Genomic DNA, 14,288 nt, shown 5'->3' on the forward strand with positions numbered 1-14,288 from the left:
TACCTTGTATAATAGGTTACCTTGTGTAGTTAGGATTAGGGTTTCCTACATGTAACTATATATATGATTAATATACGTGAGGGATAATTCATTCTCTCTTTTCTCCAAATATATTTCTCCTATAGTTCATATTGGACATATTTAATTTTGACAAGACTTATCAGAAATTAATAATTAGAACCATATGATTAATTGTATTACTTGTCCAGACAGATACATATATTCTAATCTTAAAGAATATATCTTAAGATGATAGTTAAGTTGCTGAAAAGTCAATTAAACTCTTTAATTAAGACCTAAACTCTCATAATTAGAAAAAAAGAAAAGAAAAAAAGATGTAATCCCTATATCATGAGCATCATGTCATAAATTAGGAACTGAAATACTGTAGGTTTGAATTTGCTAGGAATCGTCTATGATGCACGGAAACTTCTATCCACACGTGTTTCTACGTTTTGGAAACCATAACACCATGACATATATTCAAAAATCTATTTTAAATAAAAACTCGGAATTACATATACTTAAAAAAATCTTAAATCTTAGTTCTATTTCTAAAAAAAACTCGGAATGGCATAAACAAATATGTAATTGACGACGTATATAGTTAAACAATATTATAATTTTTTTTAAAGTAATTATTAATGTACCCGTATATTTTTAAAATTTCACGTTTCCTCCAAATTCTCGTATCAAACTTTTTGAAAAACGAAGTCTTCCCGTGTCGTTTCCTTGTTTCGTCGTGTCTGCGTTCCTGTGTCCGTGCTACATATGACTCGTTGGATAGTCCCACAAAATTTGAACACATGAGTGATTAAAAAGTTTAATAATAAAGAGTTTTTACCTAATTGAGCTACTTAAATTATGCCAGACTTATTATCGATAAATTGAATAACTAATATTTTGAACATATTTTCAGATTGCAATTTGAATAAGAGGATTTGTAGTTCAATGTATCAAATCCGAATTCATAAATTCATTCAGATTGTTCAGATATATTTATTCCATTAACAAATTTCAAATTTCTAACACCCAATCAGAACAAATTCCTGAATCCAAACGTAATTAAATTATACTATTTTCTAAATCATCAATTTCAGTACTTCAAAAAAAAAAACAACAACAAAGGTTATCCATTATTATATTTAGTTAACCGTATCCAGTAAAAAGGGGATTCATTTTTATTTTTGTTTATATTTTAATTTTTGCTATAATTTGAGTGGGAATTTTTCAATTGCGTTCGGTGGGCGTAAATCTATCTGTAGAATTGTGATTGCGAGATGATTATTTTCAGTATTTACTATTTCAAGTTTTAGAGTGAGAAAGTGAACACAGTAGAGAGAGAGAAAAAAATAAAAAAATAATAATAATACGCCCATGAACAGCTGCAAATTGCAATCACCACCATATTATCTCACCCCCTACAAAAGTCAATTTCCCCCTTGTCACTATTCAAAAGCCGCTCTTAACTCCTCCTCCTCCGCCTCTCCTCCGCCTCCTCCGCCGCCTCTCGATTTCCTCCGATTCTCGAATTAACCGCACCGCATCTCGTTCGGCCAATTCTCGGGTAATTCAGCAGCCATGGACGGAGGAGGAGGAGGGGACGGCGGCGGCGGCGGCGCCGCCACCGCCGCCGTCGGAGTACGGATCCACCAGAGCCGGCGGCTGCCGGACTTCCTCCAGAGCGTGAACTTGAAGTACGTGAAACTCGGGTACCATTACTTGATCTCTAATTTGTTGACACTGTGCTTAGTCCCAATTATGGTGGTGATTATCGTGGAGGCTTCTCAGATGAACCCCGACGACCTCCGCAACCTGTGGCTCCACCTCCAGTACAATCTCGTCTCCGTTATAATCTGCTCCGCGTTTCTCGTGTTCGGATCCACCGTCTACATCATGACCCGGCCCAAACCCGTTTACCTCGTCGACTACTCCTGCTACCGCGCTCCGGACAGCCTGAAGGCGCCGTACGACCGGTTCATGAACCACTCGCGATTGACCGGCGATTTCGACGAATCGTCGCTCGAATTTCAGCGGAAGATTCTCGAGCGGTCCGGCCTCGGCGACGAGACCTATGTGCCGGAGGCCATGCACTTCATCCCGCCGCGGCCGTCGATGCAGGCGGCGCGTGAGGAGGCGGAGCAGGTGATGTTCGGCGCGCTGGACAATTTGTTTCTCAACACGAATGTCAAGCCGAAGCAAATCGGCATTCTAGTCGTCAACTGCAGCTTGTTCAACCCTACCCCTTCTCTCTCCGCCATGATTGTCAACAGGTACAAATTGAGGGGAAATATCCGGAGCTTCAATTTGGGCGGAATGGGGTGCAGCGCCGGAGTAATCGCCGTCGATTTGGCCAAAGACATGCTCCAGGTCCACCGGAACACATACGCCGTTGTAGTCAGTATGGAGAACATCACCCAAAATTGGTACTTCGGGAACAAAAAATCAATGCTGATACCTAATTGCTTGTTCCGAGTCGGCGGTGCCGCAATTCTGCTCTCGAATAAATCGGCCGACAAACGGAGGGCTAAATACAAGCTCGTTCACGTAGTGAGAACTCACAAAGGGGCCGATGACAAGGCGTTCCGCTGCGTCTACCAAGAGCAGGACAGTGTCGGAAAAACCGGAGTCTCTCTCTCTAAAGATCTAATGGCTATAGCAGGCGGGGCCCTCAAGACGAACATCACCACACTCGGCCCGTTAGTTCTCCCGATAAGCGAGCAGCTATTGTTCTTCGCCACATTGGTGATCAAGAAGCTGTTCAAGAAGAAGAACGTGAAGCCTTACATACCGGATTTTAAACTAGCGTTCGATCATTTCTGCATACACGCAGGTGGGAGGGCGGTGATTGACGAGCTGGAGAAGAATCTGCAGCTGCTTCCGGTACACGTGGAAGCTTCTAGAATGGCCCTGCATCGATTCGGAAACACTTCTTCTAGTTCAATTTGGTACGAGCTGGCGTACATTGAGGCAAAGGGGAGAATGAAAAGGGGGAATAAGGTGTGGCAGATTGCTTTCGGGAGCGGTTTTAAGTGTAACAGCGCGGTTTGGGAGGCGCTTAGGTGCGTGAAACCGTCCGGAAACGGGCCGTGGGAAGATTGCATCGACAGGTACCCTGTGAAACTAGTCTCTTAGTTAGCATATCGGCACTTATTATTATTATCATCATCATCATTCATTTGATTTGTACTTCTTCCCACATAGTGTTTTTTTTCTTTACCATCTTTGTGCACTTGGGGTTTTTTTTTTCAGTTCATATTGTACTCTGTTATCTCTTTTTATTGATATTTGAGGTGATATATACCATGCCCTTGTTCTTAATTCTTCGTCTTTTCGATGAAATCCGGTTTAGAAAGTCGTAAGATTTAGATTAGGATTAGTTATAACTTATAAGTTATCCATGTTTTCGGTTAAAGACGAAAACATGGATAATTATTCAAGAACTCGGTTTCGTTCGTCTATAAACGAGACATTAAAACGAAGATATGTTTAACTATTTGTGTTTCTGTATTAGAATATGTTTCAAGATTCAGATGATGTCTTGTTCTTGTTTTCTTTCACCGGAGACAACATTGTAGCTGGCAATTTTATTTAATTTAATTTTTTTTTATAATATTTATTTGTATGGTTGAGGGGGGTGGGTATTAGAGTTGAAAATGGTGGCCGGCCCCCCAAAACGCCGACCCCGGCACTGGATGTGGGTTGTCTTTGAATATTAGCATGTGGAAGTTCTATACAAGTAATTGTTTTGCCTGCTCTGCTGGCCCTGGATTTGACAACTATACTTTATCTTGCTCTCTTTTTCTTTGGGTATATTACGGTCAACCCTATGAGGTAAGGTCAAATTACGAAAATAACCCCATGTTTGGATAATTACAACCACCCTCAACTATGAATTTTCTTGCACGTCCAGTCTCGTGGTGTCAAATTTATCTCGTGGAATCTTTTAGATTATGTTGAATATTCTTCAGTTTGTACATGATACCCAATAGTTCTCTATGGTTCTACTAATCGAAAAATTACTTTTGTTCCATTTTATTTTTCACTTTAGACCATACTACATTCATTGGATTTTCAATTATCCCCTTGTACCAAGGGATTGATTAGTGGGTGATAATTAATAGGTAAGGGTGTTTTAGTAAAAAGAAAATGTATATTTTTTCTAAAATTAAGGCACGATTATTGAGATTCTTAATACTTGTCCAAAGATGTAAATCGACACATAATGTGGAATTAAGGGAGCACTCTTCTCTTCATGCTAAAAATGTTGGATCTTTATTCTTTAACACACACCAAAATAAAATAAAATAGACATGTATGCAAATTTCTTTTACTAAATTCAAAAGTACAAATACATGTGAATATAAATACATAATTGGGTAGATTTTATTCTTGAATGGAAACAAATTGAATAATCAAACCATATAGACAGAAAATAATATGTTTTTTTTTTAAATAGAATTACAGAATATATAAATATATATACTAAAAATGGAAGAAAGTCTCATCTGAAGGATTGCTGGATTTCCTCTAAAGTTTTACCTTTGGTTTCTGGGACCCAAATTCCCACAAATGCCACTGTTAAAACACACATCACAGTGTAAAGTGTGAAAGTTCCTGTCAATAAAAAAAAAAAAAAAAAAAAAAAAGAACCCCAATTAGCTCACTTTTATAAGATACCATTGCATTTTATTAAATCAAAAAAAAAAAAAAAAGGAATGTACAAACATAATGAACGCGGAAACGGAATGTACAAACCTCCACTGCTCCAAGCTAGTAGTAACGGTGCGGTCATGGTGATAACCCACGAGCAAAACCAATTTGCCAAAGTCGCGCCACTTCCTGCTAGGCCTTTTATTTTCGGTGGAAGAATCTAAAATCGAACGAGCAAAACGTAGTATTTACTTAAATCGCAAAATTGATGTATATATTTTTCCATAGCATACAGAAAAATCGGAATATTGGACTTACCTCCGACATTATAAGCCATGGAATAGGCCCCATTCCGAGTGAAAACGAGATTATCAAGCACTACGGTAGGAAAAAATCAATCGAACAAAACGTAAAAAAATTAATAATTAATAAATCGTTTATTATTTATTCGTGCATTTGTAAGAAGACGTACCACGACCCCGACTACCGATAAGATTCCCAATATGCCATACCATGAAGAATCTTCGTCTACCATGCCCTTGAATAATATAATAATATTTTTTTAAAAAAAAAATTATAATAAAAATGTAGACTAAGAGAATAAAAAATCGAGTATTATTTATTTACTACCTTAACAAAAAACGAAACGGCAACAAGTAGGAGGCTGACAGACATGCCAGATGATGATACCTGTAACAAAACAAATACCGAATATTAAATTATTTAGAAAATTATTTATATATTTGAAATTGCAAGTTGTAAATTCTATTTGATAAAATGAGTTATTTAACTTACAATTAGTAGAATTCTGCGCCCGGTTTTATCCACCAACCAAGTCGAAACTGCAGTAGCAATCACCTAAACAAACACCTAACATTTTATTTAATTTTCAAGAATTAAAAAAAAAAATTAAAAAAATATAATTTTGTTGAAGCTCGACCTGAATAGCACCGACACCAAATGTTGCAGCATTGCTCGACGAAATTCCTGTTCATACGATGTCAATACATAAAAGCCGGAACAACTGAAACCGAAAATAACCGGAAATAAAATATACTTCACCCACCAGCAGATTCAAATATAGTAGTTGAGTAAAATATGACTCCGTTTGTTCCCGATAGCTGTTGGAGAACAAGTAAACCGTTTCCTATCTGAAATTAAAATAAAAAAAAAAACGAGCGAAAGTGATGTATATAAGATGTTTGTTTTTTCTTTTAAAAAAAACGGAATAAAAAAATGTCGGGTGTAAATATACGGAGCTTCGGAAAAAAATATGTACCATTAGAGGAAGCCAATATCTTCTCATTTTCAGATCTGCAAAACGAATTGCTGCTCTTTTGCTCGTTGAAGCAACAGATCTCTGCAATTTAAATTTTTTTTATTCGATAATAATATGACTTATATATTATTCGAGAAAATAATTCGAAAAAATTTACCTTGATTTCATTAACTTCAATGCTAATATCAGTGTCGAATCCACGAAGAACTTGCAATGAAGCTTCGAATTCGTCGGTCATTCCCATTTTAGCCTAATTCGCATTTAGTAATATACGTAAGTTCGTTAATCTATTTTATTTTTTATTTTTTAAATAAAAAATTAGTATAAGAAACTTATTTGTCGCCTTACCAACCACCGAGGAGATTCCGGGATGAAAAAAAGTCCAGGTATCAATATTAGACAAGGTAATATTCCTGTCGAAGATTACGAATATTAGTCACTTTTTGAAACAACAAAATTAATGCGAATTACAAAAAATAAAATCGAAGAAATTTACGAAACCAACTGTATAAAATTCACCTAGAACAGCAAGCACTCTCCAATTAACGAATAGCCCGAGCAAATACGCTAGCATGATCCCGATTGTCACAGAGAGCTATATCACAACAAAAAATATTAAATTAAATGGCATTTTATATAGTGAAAAAAAAAATACGGACGAAAAATAAAATAGTACAGTCAGCAAAAACCTGGTTCACCGAGCCCAAAGCCCCTCGGAGATTTTGAGGTGCTATTTCAGCTATGTATACAGGCACCTATATATATATATATAAAAAAAAAAATAGGAAACGGCATAAAAATGTAATACAAATCGATCGGGATATTTTTTTATTGCTAAAATCATTTTTTTTTGGTACCGTGTAAGAGATTATACCGACACCGAATCCTTCCAACAACCTTCCCATGTAGAGAAACGAGTAGTCCTAATTTAAAAATTAAATTAAAAAAAGATCGATAAGAAATAAAAGTCCAATTAAAAGGATAAAAAAAATTTGGAAAACAATCTCACTTTGGCAAATGATATGGCGAGCCAACCGATGATATTAGGTATAGCAGCGATCATTAGAGACTGCGAGTAAACGAAAAAAGATACGAAACTCATGATTTTAGTAGTAAAAATACGAAAAAATAAATAAAATTGAAATATTCGTCGTACCCCCTTTCGACCAATGTACTCGGCAATTTGGCCGCTAGCTATTGCTCCAACCATAGCTCCTACGTTCGATAAAGAACCGAATATGGAGAACTGATCCAAAGCATTTGATTTTTATTACGTATTTTTTTTTCAAGAAACGGAGATACAAATTACGACGAGAAAATAGACTTGTTACTACTAACCTGCGAGACTGTGAGATTGAGATCTTCCGTAATAGCAGTTTGTGTCGGTGAAGAGTAACCACTCTACATGACCAAAATCAACTATTAATTTTAACGTCGATTTAGTAGTAAATGTAAAAAAATAATACTATATTTGTAAGCATCGAATTGGGTCTAAGAATTACTAATAGAAGACTCGATTAAGCACATAAGGTCAAAATATAGTCTTGGATCAAATTAAATTCAAGAAACTGATTAAAACATAGTGAACAATGTGATCAACTCAATCACGATTTTTTTTGATAAAATATGGACGATAATCCGATTAAAGCTCATTCGAGTTGGACTCGGTTGCTTATCAAATCAAGCTGAAAGGCAACTTTGAAAACTCGATAAAACATTCAACGATCTTGAACAAACATGTGGTTCTTGTGTTCGTTCAAAATCCCGACACGAGCGTATACGTACTAATCGTGCATTCGAGAATGAATGTCGGGATTGGGGCAGCGATACAGGGCAGATAGAATGTACTGTATTTTAAGGCCATGAGCACTAAAAAGGTGCATTCCCAAAATAATTAGGGCAATCTGATATTCAATCAACATCAAGAATTACAAGAGTTCCAATTCTTGCTTAATTCATCATTTCAAAGTTTCTTTCTTTTTTTTCTTACAGCAAATCACCCAATCAACAACAGCTATTGAAGAAATGACTAAAGAGTAACAACAAAGTAAAATTCAAGAGAGAGAGAGAGAGATGACTAGAGAGATAACTACAGAGAGAGAGAGAGAGAGAGAGAGAGAGAGAGAGAGAGAGAGAGAGACGTACAGTGAAACCGAACTGAATAGGACCCAAAGCAACGATCAAGACACAAGCCAAAACAGAGACAGAAGAATCCTTAATAGTTTGGGCAGAGCCCAACATACTAGACTGTCTGGAACCCATTCGATACCAACTCCCTGTCTGCAAAAATGGCTTCCTCAGATCTCCACCTCTCCCATCTCCTTCTTCTTCCCTGAAACTCATTGAATTCAAGAAAATGGAAGCCCAGATCAAGAAACCTGGATTTTTGCGACGGCGGATCCTTTTTTATTTTGTTCTCTTTTCATTCATTCATACATGATACATGATACATACATATATAGCGAAGCCCCACTCAACTGTTGAAGGGACAGTATTTATTTTGTTTGTTTTTGTTTGCGGTGAGAAATTTTATGCTACTTTTTGAGAAGAATGAGACGACAATTTGACGAAGACCCCACTTCAAGAATCTTTTTGCTGCTGCGAGTTTGATTTATTATTATTTTTTTATTTTTTTATTTATATATATTTAGATATTTATGCCTACATTACAGATGGCTGCCTATAATTTTAGAATGGGTATGATATACGCAGGCCAAATTAAACATTCAGGCATTTTTTACCATGATTTTTGACCTTTTTACCATAACTATTTACCTTTTGTACTATTCCTACCCAATAAAAAAAAAAATTTAATTGTTGTGCTCGTGCTAAAACATGCGAGCATTTCAACAGTGCTCATCTGATTTCACACGAGCACTGTTGAAATGCTCGCATGTTTTTGCACGAGCATCTTATAATTCAAAAAAAAAAATAATAATAAAAATAAAAAAAAAATTAATCTGCTCGTGTAAAAACACACGAGCGATTGAAAAGCGTTCGTGTGAAATCACACGAGCCCTTTGCAAACGCTCGTGTGTTTTTACACGAGCAATTAAAAAAATATATATATAAAAAAGGCCTGCTCGTGTGGATTTACACGAGCACAGTGGATGCGCTCGTGTAAATTCACACGAGCAGGCCAAAGTCCGATTTTTTTCGTTTTTTTTTCCGGATTCGTAATCTACATAACAAGAGGATCGTAAAAACGTAAAAATTACCTCCGATCTGTTGACGATTTGCACGGGCTTTGCGAAAGAAAATCGAAAGGTTGAGAGAGTTGTTGAGTTTTTTTACTTTTTGTTTTTTGAAAAATGGTAAAAAATGTGCCTGAATGTTTAATTTTGGCCTGCACAAATCATTTCAGTTTTAGAATTTAATGTTTTGTATAATTAGGCCATTTATTTTGATTGATTGATTAAATACTGTTTGCTAATCAGGACTTGTTTGATTGATTAATGAGGATAAGGTTGCTGCTTTGCCAAAACGATATTGATTTCTGTTATATTTTAATTATAATTTATAAGTATGATTATTTCTAATGATTGGCTTTTCCTACTTCCACGAACAAGTTTTGTTACCTTCTAGTTCTACTATTATAAAAAAAAAATAGCATAAAAAATGTCACCCGAAAGAGATCGTCGGTGTAAGACGGAAACAAATATTAAGAAATTTTAATAATAATTATAGATAAATGGGGGTGGTTTCTATAATTTAGTCTAAGTTTAGGGGCATTTTTATAATTTACCATTAATTTTCATATTACTGAAAATATATATAGTTTAGAATTATAATCAGGTTTATTCAATTATCAAAAAAGAAAAAAAAATAGGTTTTACTCAGAATTTTGAAAAATAATATTAATATAGAATTCGAACTTACCGTAAATATCTCGTGTTTAATCATCACATGTTTTTTTTTAGTATTATTATAAAATTAAAATAAAAAGAAAGAAGAGAGAGAGAGAGATAGAGAGAGAGTATGGACCATACATATATAATAATTAATACATGATATACAAAATATTTTCAAAGTTTTTTAATAATTGATGTCAAGATGACCTTATTTGATTTTTGATATATTCACATTATATAGTGACTATATATAACCAATATTTTAATAAATCTTAAATTATATGCGACGAAATCGACCTATAAAATATTGAAAAAATAAATTAAAATTCAGGTCACATTCTTGATATAATGTTGTCGTAGATGATGACACAAAGAAAGAAATAACTCTTGTTGTCATCCATATATGGTCCATGTACAAATCAATGAACATGAACCTCTTGATTATTCTCAACAATATATATATATATATATATATATATATATATATATAATAAAACAATTAATATTTGCATTAAACGTCGGTCGACGTGACCTTTATATTGGAGTTTTTATAGTTTTAAGTTTTAACCATGAATTAAGTGAATAAAAATTGTTAAGATTATTTTTGGCCTATTTTATAATTATAAATTTATTACTTTAAGGAAAGATTAATGGTGATTAATTGTCTAACACAAGCCTAATTAATTTTTAAGGTCGATCCATCACAAGTACAACAATTACAATTAAACGTAGCTTAATTTCACTTTGCACCCTTGAAATATACAATTTTGACATTTTGCACCCTCAAAAATAATTTGTGGCATTTTACACCATCAAAACATGTTTAATTGTTCAAACTGTATCCTAGTTTATTTTCGGTCATGAATTTCGATTGTTAACCTATTTTCTGAATATCAATATAGTCATTTTTGCTCGAAAATACATTAGCACATTTCATACTGAAGAAAAAATCAATTGAATAGACAAAAATGACCATGTTGACGATCAAAAAATAAGTTAAAGACGGAAAATTATTGCCGAAAAATATCTAGAGTGCAGTTCGACGATTAAACATGTTTTCAGGGTGCAAAGTGCCATAAATTATTTTTAGGAGTGCAAAGTGCCAAAATGATACCCTTTAAGTGTGCAAAGTGTAATTAAGCCAATTAAACGTGTTGGTTTTGACCAGATGTCTCCAATTACGAACATATGTTTTCTTCAAACTATTACACCCTTTACAAAAGTTGAATCTTAACCTCGCTAGTTAAAGATTTAATTTTCGGTTTGCCCTTGTAAGAGACTGAAGCAACTGACTGTTGTATCTTTGTGACTATCGAGAGATGTTGTTGCACCGTAGATAGGTTGAAAATATTGTCATAAAGACATTGCTTTTGCAAACCTCACTCGATTTATCGTTCTTCGTATTTCCGATTAACTTCTACTTCTAAGTAAGTACAATTCTTAGTCAATTACTTGCGCAGGTTGTTAATTGAAAACACTTTATTCTAGAAATAATTCGGTAAAAATTGAAATACAACTAGAGTGTATAACTAGTAAAATATATTATTAACTCCTGTTATTTTTTTATGGAGTGTGAAAAATATTGTAATGCGCTGCAATTCTTTTTTTATTTTTTTAATTGGGCTTTTTCATTTACAAATTCTTCACATTTGAGCTGCAGCTAATTATGGGCTAGTCCAAGGCCCTATGTCATATCAGAATATTCCCTTAGATTTATTTTCTTTCATTAATGGAAAAGTATTATCTAACACGCAAGGGTGGCCTAGCGGTTGGAGCAAGAGAGCTTGGGTCAATTGACCCAAGTTCGAATCCCCTTGCCAACGGTCGCTAGGTCGAGCTTGTCACACATGGTTAGCCTAGTGTGGTTTACATCTCTCGTATGGTTTGCAAGCTATTATACGAGAGTGTAGGTTTACCCAGTGCACCTATATGGTTGGCTGCGGGTTCCTGCATTATCAAAAAAAAAAAAAAAAGTATTATCTATATAATATATAAAGGGAGAATACACAATTGAAGTTTTGATATCTTCAATTTTGATCCCAAATCTTTTCATCTCTTTTATTTGTGGAAAAAATGATTTCTTTGTTACATTTATGTTAATTATACAGTAAATTTTATATTTATTTAATAAGGAAATTTCGAATTTCCTTTGATTTGGCCAATCATATTTTTTATTTTTTCTTACAAATTTGAATATCAGCATTTATGTTAATTATATAATCAATGGTTATTTCCTTATTTATACATATCTAACTTAATTATTATACTCAATACAAGTATAAAACCACATTTCTCATCCAACACCAAAGAAAAATTATCCACCCTCATCTTCACCTTACTCCGACGCCAGAACCAAGAAATGAAAGAAGAAAAAAGTTGGCTGATGATATTTTGTTAGTGTTGTTTTTTCCGTTTTTATTATTATAATGTTAATACAATTTTATTTCAATGATGTTTTATCATTTTCGTTTACTTATTTATTTCTCTTGCTTTCAAAAGATATTTTAAATTACCATTCTATTTTATTTCATTCTTTTTAATATATCCATTCAAATCTTTATACATTTTTTTAATAAGTTTTGATATGCCTAATTCTTAATTGGGTTTTTGGCCTAAAAGGCCAAATCAATCCAATTAATAATAAAAGCCCAATTATCATATCTACTAAAATTCAATAGGATTTTAGTTATAACATATTGTCCCACATCGGATTTCTACAAGAAGTCTCCATATTCCATCACCTATAAATATGTGATTTAACTCATATAATAAGGTAAGAACTATTTAGGCAATTAACTAATATTATTTGCTTACATTGTGATAGTTTTCTGACTTGAGCGTCGAAGGACAATCGCCGGGCCACCCCCGGCGTGTCACCTAGTGTTTTCAACTGTTTTGTAGGTTAACGAGTGGAGCGATCCCTTCGACTACCTCGGACGCGTGGCAAGGACTCTCGGCATTCCCGATATTGGGCTTGAAGATTCCCGGACTTAGAAAACCTGTGGGCTTCAAGACCATTGGGTTGACCCATCATTTTTGGAGCAGCATCATTTTGGCGCCGTCTGTGGGAAGGCAAACTAGATCACGTGTCATGACGAAGAGGATCAAGGCGATCCCAACCACTCGCCTCGAAGAGCGGATGAGTCTTAGGGCAGCCTCGATGAAGCGACGGAGTCTCAGAGCCGCCCCGAAGAGCGGAAGAGTCTTAGAGCCGCCCGCCCCGAGGAAGCGACGGAGTCTCAGAGCCGCCCCGAAGAGCGGAAGAGTCTTAGAGCCGCCCGCCTCGAGGAAGCGACGGAGTCTCGGAGCCGCCCCGAAGAGCGGAAGAGTCTTAGAGCCGCCTCGAGGAAGCGACGGAGTCTCAGAGCCGCCCCGAAGAGCGGAAGAGTCTTAGAGCCGCCCGCCTCGAAGAAGCGACGGAGTCTCAGAGCCGCCTCGAAGAGCGGAGGAGTCTTAGGGCCGCCTCGATGAAGCGACGGAGTCTCAGAGCCGCCCCGAAGAGTGGAAGAGTCTTAGAGCCGCCCGCCTCGAGGAAGCGACGGAGTCTCAGAGCCGCCCCGAAGAGCGGAAGAGTCTTAGAGCCGCCCGCCTCGAGGAAGCGACGGAGTCTCGGAGCCGCCCTGAAGAGCGGAAGAGTCTTAGAGCCGCCCGCCTCGAGGAAGCGACGGAGTCTCAGAGCCGCCCCGAAGAGCGGAAGAGTCTTAGAGCCGCCCGCCTCGAGGAAGCGACGAAGTTTCAGAGCCGCCCCGAAGAGCGGAAGAGTCTTAGAGCCGCCCGTCTCGAGGAAGCAACAGAGTCTCAGAGCCGCCCCGAAGAGCGAAAGAGTCTTAGAACCGCCCGCCTCGAGGAAGCGACGAAGTTTCAGAGCCGCCCCGAAGAGCGGAAGAGTCTTAGAGCCGCCCGCCTCGAGGAAGCGACGGAGTCTCAGAGCCGCCCCGAAGAGCGGAAGAGTCTTAGAGCCGCCTCGAGGAAGCGACGGAGTCTCAGAGCTGCCTCAAAGAGCGGAGGAGTCTTAGAGCCGCCTCGAGGAAGCGACGGAGTCTCAGAGCCGCCCCGAAGAGCGGTAGAGTCTTAGAGCCGCCTCGAACCAAAAGAACTACGGGAGCGGCCAACGAAGGTGGTCAAGGCGATCTCAACCAACCACTTCAAGGTAACGCTGGAGTCATAGAGCCGCCTCGAAGAGAGAGAACGACGGGAGCGGCCAACCTTGCGGGATCTTCAGCGCCGGTCATTTAGATGACTGCAGAGGAATTACAAGCCTTAAAAGAGTATCGCTCGACAACCAAAGTTATTTCTCTGAACGAGCTCCTCGAAGAGGCTCACCACCACTCGCCTCAGTGTAGCGCATCCTCAGATCGTGAGCCTCGAAGATACGCTCGCCACCAATCGCCTCATCACAACCCATCATCGAACCGCCCCCTTCGAAGAGAAGCTCGCCGCTGGTCACCACGCCCCTTGAGGCAGAGGGCTCCTCCAAGGGAGAGAGCGGCGCATAGCCGTCGAGA

The 14,288-nt window shown here is 37.2% G+C and overlaps 2 protein-coding genes across 3 annotated transcripts; one reads left to right on the top strand and one right to left on the bottom strand.

Annotated features, from left to right (window-relative positions):
- Window positions 1-1,244: 1,244 nt before the first annotated feature.
- Window positions 1,245-3,321, top strand: KCS4 (3-ketoacyl-CoA synthase 4). The gene has a single exon (XM_012990623.2). The coding sequence runs from the start codon at window positions 1,582-1,584 to the stop codon at window positions 3,133-3,135; it is 1,554 nt and encodes a 517-aa protein (XP_012846077.2). The 5' UTR covers window positions 1,245-1,581; the 3' UTR covers window positions 3,136-3,321.
- Window positions 3,322-4,314: 993 nt separating this feature from the next.
- Window positions 4,315-8,544, bottom strand: LOC105966058 (sugar transporter ERD6-like 6). 2 transcript variants are annotated; one of them, XM_012990611.2, is made up of 18 exons: window positions 8,078-8,544; window positions 7,271-7,333; window positions 7,089-7,178; window positions 6,942-7,001; window positions 6,790-6,855; window positions 6,622-6,687; window positions 6,452-6,527; window positions 6,281-6,345; window positions 6,090-6,182; window positions 5,933-6,013; window positions 5,720-5,804; window positions 5,594-5,640; window positions 5,449-5,511; window positions 5,284-5,343; window positions 5,126-5,191; window positions 4,972-5,031; window positions 4,759-4,873; window positions 4,315-4,617 (listed from the first exon to the last, which is right to left on the bottom strand). In XM_012990611.2, exons 1-18 carry the CDS (start codon window positions 8,273-8,275, stop codon window positions 4,505-4,507), a joined length of 1,467 nt encoding a protein of 488 aa, XP_012846065.1. In that variant the 5' UTR covers window positions 8,276-8,544; the 3' UTR covers window positions 4,315-4,504. The 2 variants fall into 2 exon arrangements, with proteins under 2 accessions (XP_012846065.1, XP_012846057.1); XM_012990603.2 differs by having other exon boundaries at window positions 6,942-7,178; window positions 8,078-8,391.
- Between the last annotated feature and the right edge of the window lie 5,744 nt (window positions 8,545-14,288).

Source organism: Erythranthe guttata, chromosome 3, assembly GCF_056151865.1.
Source record: "Erythranthe guttata isolate IM_541 chromosome 3, IM_541, whole genome shotgun sequence".
Lineage (NCBI taxonomy): Eukaryota > Viridiplantae > Streptophyta > Magnoliopsida > Lamiales > Phrymaceae > Erythranthe > Erythranthe guttata.